Source organism: Helicoverpa armigera, chromosome 4 (genome assembly GCF_030705265.1).
Source record: "Helicoverpa armigera isolate CAAS_96S chromosome 4, ASM3070526v1, whole genome shotgun sequence".
Classification (NCBI taxonomy): Eukaryota; Metazoa; Arthropoda; class Insecta; order Lepidoptera; family Noctuidae; genus Helicoverpa; species Helicoverpa armigera.
The window spans coordinates 5,883,464-5,897,095 of NC_087123.1; the positions used below are offsets into that span (position 1 = coordinate 5,883,464).

At 35.7% G+C, this 13,632-nt stretch overlaps 1 protein-coding gene across 2 annotated transcripts in view; it reads right to left on the reverse strand.

Annotated features, from left to right (window-relative positions):
• The window catches only part of LOC110384131 (uncharacterized), a 52,966-nt gene extending 39,573 nt beyond the window's left edge, over positions 1-13,393 (reverse strand). Inside the window, exons 1-2 of one of the 2 annotated variants that reach the window (XM_021345239.3) lie at positions 13,098-13,393; positions 2,793-3,032 (exon numbers count right to left, since the gene is read on the reverse strand). In XM_021345239.3, the coding sequence (XP_021200914.2) occupies positions 2,793-2,862 (70 nt within the window). In that variant the 5' untranslated portion in view covers positions 2,863-3,032; positions 13,098-13,393. Of the gene's footprint in view, positions 1-2,792; positions 3,033-13,093 lie in introns of both variants that reach the window. The other variant, XM_021345240.3, reaches the window with a different exon arrangement.
• Between the last annotated feature and the right edge of the window lie 239 nt (positions 13,394-13,632).

Below are 13,632 nucleotides of genomic sequence, written 5' to 3' on the forward strand. Positions count from 1 at the left end.
CCTTTACCTTGACATAAAGACCTACCTCCATGCCAAATTTCAAGTCAATACGACCATTGGAAGTGGTCTAGGTTTTTGATGAGTGAGTCAGTGAATAAGTGAATCAGTGAATAAGTGTATAGTAAAAATAGCGATTTTCTGACGTCAATATCTCAAGACCTACAATAGGTATATTAATGAAATTTTGTATTTTAGATAAGTGAGGGGGTCTCAACAGATACTAGAAATTTGATATGCGTAAATAAAATAGATTTTGAGTTACAGGGGGGTCGAATTTGGCCCGAAATGGTTCGTGTAATATAACCCACGGCCGGTGTGTCGCCTTTTTTGCTCGAACTTGGCGGACACACTGCCGTGTGTCTAGATTGGGAAAAAAGGCTCGGAGGATGATGATGATGAGGAACTATGGCACCTGCCGATGACAATGTATAAAATACATGTTAAAATTGCAGGTGGGGCTCGCCAGCTCACTTACTGGCCCCCCGGAAATCAGTCACTAAATAGCAACAAGAGGGCAATAGGGACATGAGCGGCTGAAGGGTGAGGATACCTCGGCGGACTTTAAACGCAGATCACGCGCTCCCTGCAGGTCCAGCATCACCGGCTCAATCGTCACTTACCACGAGGCACCGGGTAGGTGCCTCGTGGTTGGTGGCCGAGCCGGGCTACTAACCCTGCTCTAGAAGAAAGCTATATCATCACTGGACGGCCAATGAAGGCAAGCTAAGAGGCGGGAGACCTTACCCCGTCATGCTTCACTCCGGCAGGCCGGAGATGGGAGATAGTATGCTCTCCCTGGAGCACTCGGATATATAGCCCCACGGGGTCGCTACTCCCCGTCATCCACCTCAGATGCCCTGCGGGACTTATTAGATATTATTATTATTGGGTTTGAACGCTTAGTTGTACCTAATCATATTTTTTTGATTGATACAGTTTGAACTGTCTATAGAAATTTTTGCAAATCGTACTTAGCATGCGCTAAGCAGTTCAGAAGCTTTGATGAATGACAACCTTACCTACATATTTATGAATGTTAGTAATTATTTCGCGGAAAGGTATACAAATGAATATGGCTTTTATTTTTTGTGAAAACTAAGTATTTTATTTTACAATTTAAATATTTTAATAGTAATTATTTTACTCGTGCTACATATGCACATGACTGCATGGTTATTATGATTATGATTAAGAAATATAACATATATTTTATAGACTGATTTTGTGATTCCAAGAGTTTGATAGATAGGAATATAAATTAAAATGCAACTACGTACATATCTGTTTTATTGAATACCTGCTCTTCTAACAGATTATGACCTGCTGTTCTAAATAGGGATTTGGTTTTTTATCTATCTACCCACCTAACGTTTCAAAGGCACAAGAATGCTTAACAAATTCAAGCACAAAAAAATTTACATAACTTGAACCTTATGTTCAAGAGCAGAGAGTTTACATTAGCATTAAAAGTTGACGAGTACTGGGAATATTTGACGAGTATCCGTACAAATCAGACGACTATTGGTACAAATCGCCCTTTTTTTACTTTTGCCTTAATAAATATATAAACCCATCAAAATGATTAAAAAAACATTAGTTACTTAGAATAACGAATAAATACTCTATCACGTCATGCAAAAATTTTCATTTTCTATTGAATATTTAACACACAGTAGCGCTTCAAAGTCAGGGATTTCCGAAATCCGACGACTATTGGTACGTTTACCTTACTTACTCGTAAATTGGAAATTGCTATCATGATAAAGCATTTTTATTATGAAGTAATATCAATCCACCTTTGATCCTGGCTCTTTATTTTTCACGTGCTTAAATATTGCAATCACTTTTATAGACATTCAGGCGTTCGCCTTTTACGTGAGACCATTTTCTATACTGTAATGTTATATTTTCGTAAGTTATTATATGCTATAATTTTCAGATACATATATCTAATACTTACTATGTGTATAGTAGGCAGGATGTATCAATATAATTAAGTTCCAACTCGGCTTAGCGTAATAATTGATATCTTATTCAAAAGCACTTAAAGATAATTGAATTTAACTGAAACCGGAGCTAGATTAACACCTAATCAACTGCGTACACGAATAGAAATGCGTGTTCAATACATAATTACATTCTTGTAAATTATACTCGTACGTATGGTTGGTTATATGATATTTGTTATGAAGCCTATCGAAGTTTCCATTTTGTACTGAGAATTTTCTCCTTGAGCAAAGGTATTTTGTTTTCATGATACTGACCTCCTGAACTTGAGCCGTATGAGTTTAGTGTCTAAAGGATCATGTGCCTAACATCCACTTCAGACTAGCTCACTCGAAATAAGCCACATATTACAAGATGCCGAGTGGATGAAAGTTAACGTAATATGGCAGGCTATAGGTACATGATGAAAGTCTTTACCGTGCTCCATTAGACGTGAGTATTTACTTAGAAAACTTGAGGAATATAATTCTAAGTTAAATTTTGTACAGAATATTGAAATCTTAGCTTTGAAGTTTTTTTTTATTTTGTTCTAAAAAGATAGGTTTGAGCTTACTTTTGTAGTACATTATGCCGTTAGTTTGTTACTTGTTAAAAAAAAGTTAATAAAACGAGGTTAACGGTAATGAATACAACTGTCATTACATTTTCCAGTCTTTGAATATATCTGTGCAAAATATGAGACATATGTAATTCTAAAAACATTAGCGTCATTAGTCTACTCGTCTAGTCCCTCAAGGGAATGCCTACAGGCTTACCTAATGTTATATTAATAATGTTTTACTCACCCATTCCCCAGAAAACGGTAGCAAAGAACGCCACGAGGATGCGGCTTCCACTTGATGGTACGACCTCCATAACACCTGATGTTCCGTATCCGGAGTTCACTATACCACTACAATCCTTCTTAGTTTATAGTGCACCACAGTTCACAGTACAGTCACTCGCTCGGTTCACAATATCACGCGATCACGAGCCTACGACGCACAATCACACACATTTTATGTCAATCCCACTTTCCATTGAACCTGAAAAAAAGAAGCTTTTTTCATAACACGCTCAAACTGCGCTCACTCTAAGCGTATTATGAGGATTTCAAATGTAATATTAGAAGCCTGATTTGCGTACAAATAAAAACAGATCCCCAGACAGATTAACGTTTTGGTAAACTTTTACGAATTCCCTTTTCGTGATTGGATTGGATTTGAATCTTTGAAACATAGTAATATTCTTTGGCAAACGGATTTTTGCTGATTCATTTACTATTCAAATATTTTAGCTTCACTATAATTTATTAACGATGCTGAGAAAAAAGTCTTATTCGTTTTATTCTGATTTATGAAGTCTCTAATTTTCCTACGTCTATAATAGACTGTAACGAGGTACTGCAAAAAAAGCTTACTTTAATTTCCGAACCGTTTCTAAAAGAATGATCTTTTGATCGTCGAAGATGTCGTATCGACACATTCAATAAGATGCGACACCGCATTGTGTGTCGGTCTCAAATATTGCGCCGGAACAACTTGTGTCCGCAATTCAAGTTTTTCTCCTGAAACTTGTAACAAGTTCTCGAGTGTTTTGATTATTTTTTCGTTACGTAAAAATATATTGTTTTGGCAATAACAAAGGCAATTTAGAAAGGCAAATATTTTTGTTTTATTAATCAAAAATTGTTCACAGTATTAATTAAATTCATGTTGTTGTTGTTGAGAGCGTCAATTTGAAACTAATAACACGAGCTTGATGTACCTTTTGTTTGATTAAATGGTTATGACATTTATTTCGGTAGATCCCAATTTTGTTGTACTCGAAAGTGTAAAAGGGGGCTTCGACAGCTGGGATGTAAGGGATCAGTAAGGAGAGGCGACATGAAACACAGCTGTCACCGATTGCCTCTGACCAATCTCGATGCTGGTTCTTTGTCCTCTGTTTCAATTTTACATTTATTCGGGGTTGGGAGCCGAGCCTTTCACAGCTCTTATCATATTGACACAGACGGAACATTTAATCCTTCAATTTGGCCTGCCCTTTTCAATATCAAACTCCAAAGACGAATTTTGTAAGTGAGTAACCGCGTTTGGTAAAATATTTACAAAAACAAGTTAATGAACACGCTGGAGTGCGATCACAGGGTTCTTGCATGACTGTGTTGAATAAAGCTTGATTAATACGTAGTTGTGTTATTTCAAATATTTCAAGGGACTCAATATTAGGTATAGGTACTCTTTGTTCTCATAACATAAAACTGTACCCGAAAAGACTTCACCTAACCCTAGGATAACTCCGTAAACCACGATTACAAGAATTAGAAGTGACTAGAAGCACAAATTATGAAAGTGAGAACAACGTAAAGCACTTCTTTTTCGGATTTGGTACATAATAAATACGGGCGTTAAATAAAGCTGGTGTAGACATAGGCCTTATAAATTAGCTGGCTAATACCTACCTCAGGATCCAAGACCTAATTTTAATACAACATCGTACCTACATAAGTAAGACCTACATCTCGTTCACGATTTGCTCTCGTGAAAGTTTTCTCTCTTTCTCTTTACTTCTCTTATCTATACAATGCTAAATATAACCGAGTACTTTAATTGTTTAAAACTTTCAAATGAAGAGTTCTCCGATTCGCTTATGTACACAGTTCTTCATGTTGAAGTTTAAAACCTTATTCAAGGAACGAGTTTTGTTAAGAGACAGTAGGCGTCTGCGTTAATTTGGTAGCCTTTTGTACGTTTACCTAGATAGTAGGTAACAAATTCATTTGCTTATATCTTAACTTACCTACGTTTTAAGACTTACAAGATGGTTACGACGCGCTAAGCTCTGGAATAACTGGGCATATTTTAAAAAGCATTACCGGTTGAACTAGTAATTCCTTATATTGAGACTGTTTAGATATTATCGTGATCCATACTATACTCACTGTTATTGTATCAACTCAAGAAATAACACAACAATGACTTAATAACACTAAATAACCGCATCTTCACACCAACCGTGTTACAATACATTAGTGCTGTAGTCGCGAAGTCTCATTAATCGACAGAAATAGCGAGAAAAGAGAATCCTTCAGTAATTGAAAGCTTTGTAACACCACACACCCTGTAGGAAATCAATGGTATACTGTTATACAGTACGTAATACGTTATTCAGTCAGTATTTTAGGTTATACAAGCTGATAAAATGTGTCTGCTCAAACAAGCTATTAGTATATGATGAGATTAAAAATCAATATTACGATTAGCTTTTGGTAACGTGGCGTGTAACAAATTGCAAGAATCTAAAAGCTTGGTATAATAAAATAGATATAGGCAATTAACTTTTAAAGGATAGTTTTAAAGCTTTCGTAGACAATGATGACGTAACTTTTTTTCCAACAAAGTATACTGTAGTTTCCACTGCGGAAGTCATTTAAATTATTATGACTGTAACATGTGTGGTCTTCTCAGTACTCACGTAGGTATGTGTTATACAAAGTGTGCTCTGCGTAAAAAAACAGGTCACTTCCCGTTTAAAAATTCAGAGCACCATAGAGAATGTTAGAAAAATTCTGCAAGTATCCTTTAGTGCAGTGTCAGTGGCTCTTATAACGACCCTTTAATTAGCAGTGGTATGCAGTGAGTTATTGAAAAACAACGCGACACGTTGCTGGGCATGTGGGTAGGCGGGTAGATCACTGAACAAAAGAAGGCGACACAAAGAGCAATGGAACACATTTTGCGGAGCGCGTCGCACCGTGTCCCATATTTCCTAACGAGATGATATGCCAACGTTTATTCTTCATGCTTCACATGAATTGCGCCACCAATGCATTTTGTTCGTGTAAATACATGATACTTTCTCTCTTACTCGTTTATTTTATGCTTTTTAATTTTCCTGTCGTCGGCTGAAACGGTCCGTTTTTAATGAAGCAACTCGAAATGACTGAAGGGGTTGAAACCTTGTTCGAATATTCTTTTAAAAATTAATATTTTACTTTGCCGTCTTCATTAAAATAAATGGTTATCATAATTAACCTTGTTTGCGTTGGAAAGGGTAATTTGTACAACAGGTAAGTCGGTCCTTCAGGATATATATTATCAGGTTTGTAGAAAGCGGTAAGGTTATGTAGGCTGCTGAGAATAGAACAAATAAAAGCGCTAGTTTTACCCGCACGTAGTATATAAGCTTAGATACACATATTCTATATATACCTAGTCTAAGGTTTAGGGCTGAGATTCCGATTCTATGTGCGGTCGGCATTTCAGGTTTTTATTTGTTCATCTGTATCTAGACCTACCTATCTACGCTCCACTTCCAGACTTTTCGGAAAACCCTAACTTTTTTTCGTTAGAAGGCAGCCTTTTTGTTTGAAGTGTTCGTCTTTTCGTCTGCGGAGATATGCGCACGTGAGAGTAGTTGAAACAGTGGGTAGGTAATAACCAAATAAATCTTCGTAATGGCCAACCCGCAGCTGTTCTAGACTAAATAAAGCGAAAAACTTAAAGAATTTTTAAAAGAATTCTCGTTTCCAGTTTCTAAAATAAAAAGAATAATTCTATTATTAAAATTTTAGTAAATCGTCGTATTACGAAACCCTCAGCGGTCGAACCCCACTTGACTGGTTTTATTTTACCTGTTCGAAGAGGTTTTTGTCAAAAATCAACCATTTATCGGGATTCTTGGGCAAAATTACAATAGCCTTTTGATTTTTGTTGCCGTTAATGAAAAAATAATAAGATATTATCGGTATTATTATACTCAATTTGTATTGAAAAATATATTTTATATATCAACTAGGTACAACATGGCGTCACTAACATGTCTTGTTATTAAACGGTTTTTATTATTAAACGGTTTTATTTTTTTATTATTATTTAGCTCACCCCGTTTGTTTTATTTATTATTTATTCATTCTTGGGTCAAATTTAGAAATTGAAATTTCAGTGCCTTCCTGTAGTCAGATTGATCTGAAATTTGGTACACACCTTTATTTCCGATGACAATACAATATAGTAATATCAATAACATTGCAAATCCAAGATGGCCGCCGGTACAAAATGGCGGATAACGTAGGTTTTATCAATCCCGTCAATGTGGGTATCAAATGAAAGTGCTCAACCAGTAGAATACAATGTACTATATAAAATTCAAATCCAAGATGGCGGCCTCTACTAAATGGCGGATAACTTAGGTTTTATCAATCCCATCAACATGGGTATCAAATGAAAGGTCTCAACAAGTAGAATACAATTTACTATGCAAAATTGAAATCTAAGATGGCCGCCGCTACCAAATGGCTGATAACAATTTTTAAACGGTTTTATTTAGCTCATCCCGTTTGTTTTATTCTTGGGTCCAATTTAGTAATTCAAACACCCTCTTCCTGTCAAGCGATTAATCTGAAATTTTGTATACACCTTTTATTCCGATGACACTACAATATAGTAATATCAATAACATTGTAAATCTAATATGGCCGCCGGCACAAAATGGCGGATTACATATTTTCCACAACCCCTCAATATGGGTATCAAATGAAAGGGCTACACAAGTAGAATACTGTCAGCAACCCAGCAGGGCCCAACAGGGCGCCAGGCCTGCCTGGGCTGCGGGATTGTTCGAAAGAGTTACCGTGGCCCTGGTACATAAAAGGCCTACGACGAAACATAACTATTTTTAGTCAGTAAGAGTCTGGCACTCCCTTACCGCTGCTGACCCAGGGAGGGGTCACTTGATGATTTTTGGTGTCGTTAAAAAAAATGACTTTTTTTAAAATTAGATTGTAATAAATTATCAGGTAAGAGACCGTGTAATAATGATGCACTAAATGAATTAGATACAATGAGGAATATTCGGTAGGCATTTTCATTAAATACTAAAAACTAGAAAATAAAAAATCGGTAAAAAAACTTTTAAGTCAAACGGTTTTATCTTATGTGCACTGAAAACTAGAAAATAAAAAAATAGTTACTTACCTGTCAACCTACGTAGGTGGTCTTGGTCATATTAGACTAAAATAAAAACGTGGGGCCCCTTGAAATCCTACCTATGGCAAAGCATATCTTTATACTTTGGTAGATCATGAGCTCGGCTTTCGCTGGTGAAGCCGCTACGGCTGATTATTGATTGTCAAAATCTCCAGTTACGATTATAGTAAGTCGATGCAATGCACATGCACACCTATTATAACCTCTAGAAGAAAGTACTACAGCAACAGTTAATGGGCCCCACGTTTTTATTTTAGTCTAATATGACCAAGACCACCTACGTAGGTTGACAGGTAAGTAACTATTTTTTTATTTTCTAGTTTTCAGTGCACATAAGATAAAACCGTTTGACTTAAAAGTTTTTTTACCGATTTTTTATTTTTATTTGAAAATCGAATTGTAGACTCTTTCTTTTTCTTAATTTTGGCTATTTCTTCCATTGTGAGCATAAAGTAAGCAACCTGTCTTTTGGTGGAATTTGAAAATCGAACCTATTTTTTAAAGTTCAATTGTTGTTCTTTCAACTGTTTAATTTTGAAGATAACCTTTCTGGTACCGGTATGTCTTCTGTTTGGAGACATTCTAAGTTTTAACTTGAGCTCTTAAGGCTCTGTAGGTTTTGGTTTTGCTGCAATATTTATCAAAAATCACCTCTGTATTACGATAAAATACACGAAATACATTCAGTTAAGGCGTTTACTCTGGAAACATCATTGCAATTGATTAATTTTATTAATCATGTTTAAGTTCATTCCACTAACTTTAACAAGGCTGACAAACTATAATGATGAGTTTAAAACTACAATAACTTAGTGGTTGATAGCAGACTGGAACTCGTTAACAAAATATTTGTCAGTGGACATAGGACAAATTCAATTACCAAAAACAACAAAAAACTTTTTCTTATAATTGCTTTCCGTACCCCAACCAAATCAAATACCAGCAAAATATAATATAATCCAGCGGCCTTTGTATAATAGCCATTTTCCCACATTGAACTGCTTATTTTATAAACACCAATTAAAATCCTTCGTCAACAGCGTTGTGCGTGATTTAATTTTTTTAGCAGAATAGTCTTTTTTATAAAGAACAAAGGGATCATTAATAATACATTTTTTTATAATCTTTTTTTGTTTCATTGGGTTATCTGTTTCAAATTAGCTAATCTTCTGTTATGCACAAAGTGTAATACTACACGATAGAAGAGAAGAAAGAAAGATAATTACATAAATAACAAAGTGAATTCATCAGATTTTAAATCAAAGTAAAGATCAGAAAGGAGGGAAAATAAAGTCTGCTTCAAAGAATGTAGGTAGTAACATAATCACTTGTTGAGAACTGAGTTAGAACAAAATGTAAATTATAAGTATGCCTTGAGCAGTATGCGGTAAAACATAGAGATTCTCAGAAACATAATGCAACAATAATAACAAAGGTTTTTCTCGTTGAAGTGGCATTATCATAACATATGATTTAAAAGCATAAATCAGAGAAAGTATCCTACTATTGCAGAAGCTAGCTGCAATCGATCGACATTAAAAGGCTTTTTGCGGTAATGTATCTACCTACTTCTTGCAACTTCACCGTAAAAGTAGAAAACCTCTCTAAAAGTTACCTGCACTTGTCTACATCTTTTGTTTTAACTATTTTACGTAGCTGCGCCTTTGTAAGTGAAACTGTTTGTTTTTTTATGCACTACAAACAATGCATCTCCGTAGATAGTATCTGTATGACAGGCTTCAACAAACTACTGGGAAAAACTACAGATACGATCAATAACCAACTGAACAATTAGTGTCTGCCCGAATTTAGGATCGATTTTTAATCGAAAAGAAAAAGTTTGATTGCTACAGCAGTGTTTTGGTTAGTCAAAACACCATATCGATTACCGACACTTCTGAAGACTAATTGATAATTAACAGACTCGAAGTTTAATTGATCGATCGTTAATCACCAAAGATAACTCTCATTAAACATAATCTAGGCTCACCCATCTGCAACTACTAAATACCACTTTAAAATTATCTGAATATCCACCAAGATATGCGTATTTCATTATCATTTACAACCAATAGCTTCCCATAAATGAGTTTTGATAGGTTTACCACCATAGGGGAAACACAAAAGATTAGCGTAAACTCCGCCTAGTAACCCCCCACTGCCTGATATGTAACAAAGTCACGGAATAGATCCATTTCGCGGGGACCCAGCCGATCGAACCAGAGACATGTGTACGAAACGATCTGAACATTCGCACCAAAGACGATAACCGCGAGCCAAACCCACTGTGAACGCAAAAGCAATTAGTAGGTAGCTACTTTTAGCAGTAAGTACCTAATAAGCCATTTAGCCTGTGCAAAATTTTGGGCTTAACAGTTCCCTCTTAGATATTGTCTCAAAAGTTAAATGCACTTTGGACGAAGACAACTCTACACGGTAAACTTTCGAGATTAGGAAAAACCCATTTTTCTTATTTTACTTGAATGTGCTTGGAACAAGTTAAACTTTGACAATCAGCTAAGTCCATCCACCTGCACAATAAGTCAGTGGGTAAGCCTCAACTTTATATTTGTAATTTCAAGTTCGTGAAGGACTCTGTGTGAAATGCCGAAACTTGCTTACAATTAATGGAACATTGAATTTGTATTGAAACTTAAACTTAACGTAGTTCAATTTCGCTGTGGTTTCAATAAATAGCAAGCTATGCAGTATTTATTTATTTTATTTGACATTCAGAATCCTCCGATACAGAGGTGACGGGTAATAAGGCCTGGATAACTTTGAGCAATTTAGCATAGACTTTCTACGTTTGATGCCCTATAAAGCTGAAGCTGAGAAAGCCGATCGCTCCACGTAAAATTGGTCTCTAGTGTACAGACCTCTTTGAGATTAATCAATATTTGTCTCAGACGCAATCAGTTTTGATTGTACTAATAATTAAATATTGGTATTTAATTAAATAGAAAACCAAAATAATTCGATTAAAATTATTATGATTAGCTAGAAAACGGCTCGTAGTGAGCAATCCCAGTTATTCTCATTCCACATTCTTCTACTATTTAGCAGATATGCGTTACTAATTTCATATGCTTTTTTCAACTTGACAATAAAATCAATAAATGCAAAATAACGCATATTTTCAAGAACATTATGACTGTGAGCGAAGAAGTTTAAAAAAAATTGTACCTTTGACAGGCAAACCAGTGTGACTCAGTATGACCGTAAATAAAAACTTCAACAATAACACCGCTATAAGAATAATGAGATAATCCATAAATAATCCTCCTCCCTTCGTCCCTCAAAAGTTAGTCCATTTGAAATTCATACTTTTTTCTGAGACTTTGTGGATGATGTTTCTAATCCAAGGTACTATAATCTCTATGGAGCTATCGATTACATTTGCCACCAGTGTATTGGATTTTTGTTACTATTACATTAGGCCCAGACACCACCGAAGCGGAGCGTAGCGCAGTTTTTAAACAACCAATAGTATTTCTCCGCTCAGGGATAATACTGAGTGGGCGGAGACAAAATGTTTAAATAACAAAATTCTATGGCTTGTTTAAAATCTTCTCCTTTCTCTATTTTGATGGAATCTGGGCTTTCGAAGGATAGATAATAGTTTGAGAGCTTTAAGTAGAAAAGGGAGTGTATGATTTTCAGTATGCAGTATACAAGCTTCATATATTTTTGAAAAGATGAACAACCATAACAGTTAAGTTTGTCACCCTCTGGAATAAACTGCCTAACTAACCCTTCATAATTTAATAGAAACCGATTCAATTACGGGTTCACGTTGAGTCTATACAACCGGTCGTCATTTATTTACCGTCTAAAAATGTCCAATTGAAAATTCATGCACACAATGTTTGCCAACCCACATTTCGTTCCAAAACAGGTAAAGCAATTAACGTTACAAAAATGGTTTAAAAAAGTATGACATGGTCTAGGAAAAATACTCTCCGTATGTGAAATTGTTTTTTACTCTTTTCGATTTAAATTGGTAATTCGCCATTGAAATTTTATAGGTATTGATTCCTTTTAAATGTAATCTCTCTTTTAATATAGGTACTAGAGAGACATGATCTTGTATTTATTTTGCCAAAATACTGCACGTTTTCCAGATCAAAATATAACTGAGTATTAGGGAAAATAGAACGTCAACTTTTAGGTTCTACGTTGCTACGAGCAGCGACGGTTACTTTGGAGTAATACATAGTTCATTTTATGTAGTTAAAATAACATAGAAAGTAACCAAATACTATGAAGCCATTCCATCCAAATAATTCCGGGCATTTGGACTCCAAAATTATAAAAATATAATTACTTTTTAATTAGTCTAGCTATTTCAGAGCAGCCGGCCTCTTTGAAATGCTATAAGAGCATTCCGATTATATTGAATGCTAAATGAATTTAGTTATAAGGGAGACGAGGCGATAAAATTGATTTGGGTATAAAAGCAATTAAACAAAATGTGTTTAACCGATTCATTAAACAACGATTCAGATTGGATGAATTTAACAGTATTTTCTGCGTTACTTTATGTAGATAGCCAGTGATTTAGTAAAGAAAAGGGAAAAGAGCCGGCGGCTAAAGGTCGATGTATCGGCGATTCGGCAGAAGGGCCCACCGCCGAATTCCGTAATGAAATCGACCACGTAATGGTGAGCCTTTTGTTCTGCATTTTAATCACGCCACAATTGTTTCAGTAAACCAATCCGTTCAACTTACATCTGTCCCTATCTTTGGTGACGTAATAAAATTGACCCTCAACTCGTGTTCTTCTTAATTACGTTTTTCGTTCCTATTCCGTTTGTTAATTGTAAATTGACAGATTTCTAATTTATTCATGTAATAAAAAAATATTATTCTCAAATACATTTTGGGAAATTATTATATTGCTGTGATAGTTTAGATTATTTAAACATTATTATTTTATTATAAACTTATTTATTTCATAATTATGTTATTTATAACGATAGATTCAATCGTAGTTAATATGACCTCAAATTACTGATTTCTTTTATACTTAAACTGTCAGCAGGCAAGGCTAATGATATAGAAGTGCCAGTAATGGCCAGTATTTTACAAGAAAATTAACGACATCACATTGATACCTACAAACATCCAGTGAAACAGTACCACGAAGTCCTTCAAAAAGTTTTCCAGTTCTTGAAACTCGCACAAAAAAGCGGTAAACTTAATCACTTCATAGTCCGCAGTGTTTATGAATTAATTTTATGAAAACTTCCATCTGGGGACGCGTCTAATTAACTAGGTCCGTGGGCTTATTTGTTCGACTGAGTTTTGACAGACGAGTGACGTAAATTAGAATAAGGGGGTTGTGGAGCAGAGCGGTGCGCGGCGCGTTCGTGCGGTCGCTCGCCCCCATGGCACTGGCGCGCGGCCCGCTAGCGCGGCGGCGCGCACGACCCGCCAGCGCCGCCCAGCGCGCTGCTAACTCCGATTTCCGTAGCGGGCTAAGCCGAAGCTTTCCTAGATTGTGTGGCCTTACTGAACATTAATTACACCCAACTTAGTCTGATTAAACCTTGAGGAATTATCCGGATTGACAAAATTAACTTTTAACTTAGATTTATGTCGTTTTGTTCAACAATGTTAGGTCGCGGGGGGTGTCGGCGAAACTTTCGTAATC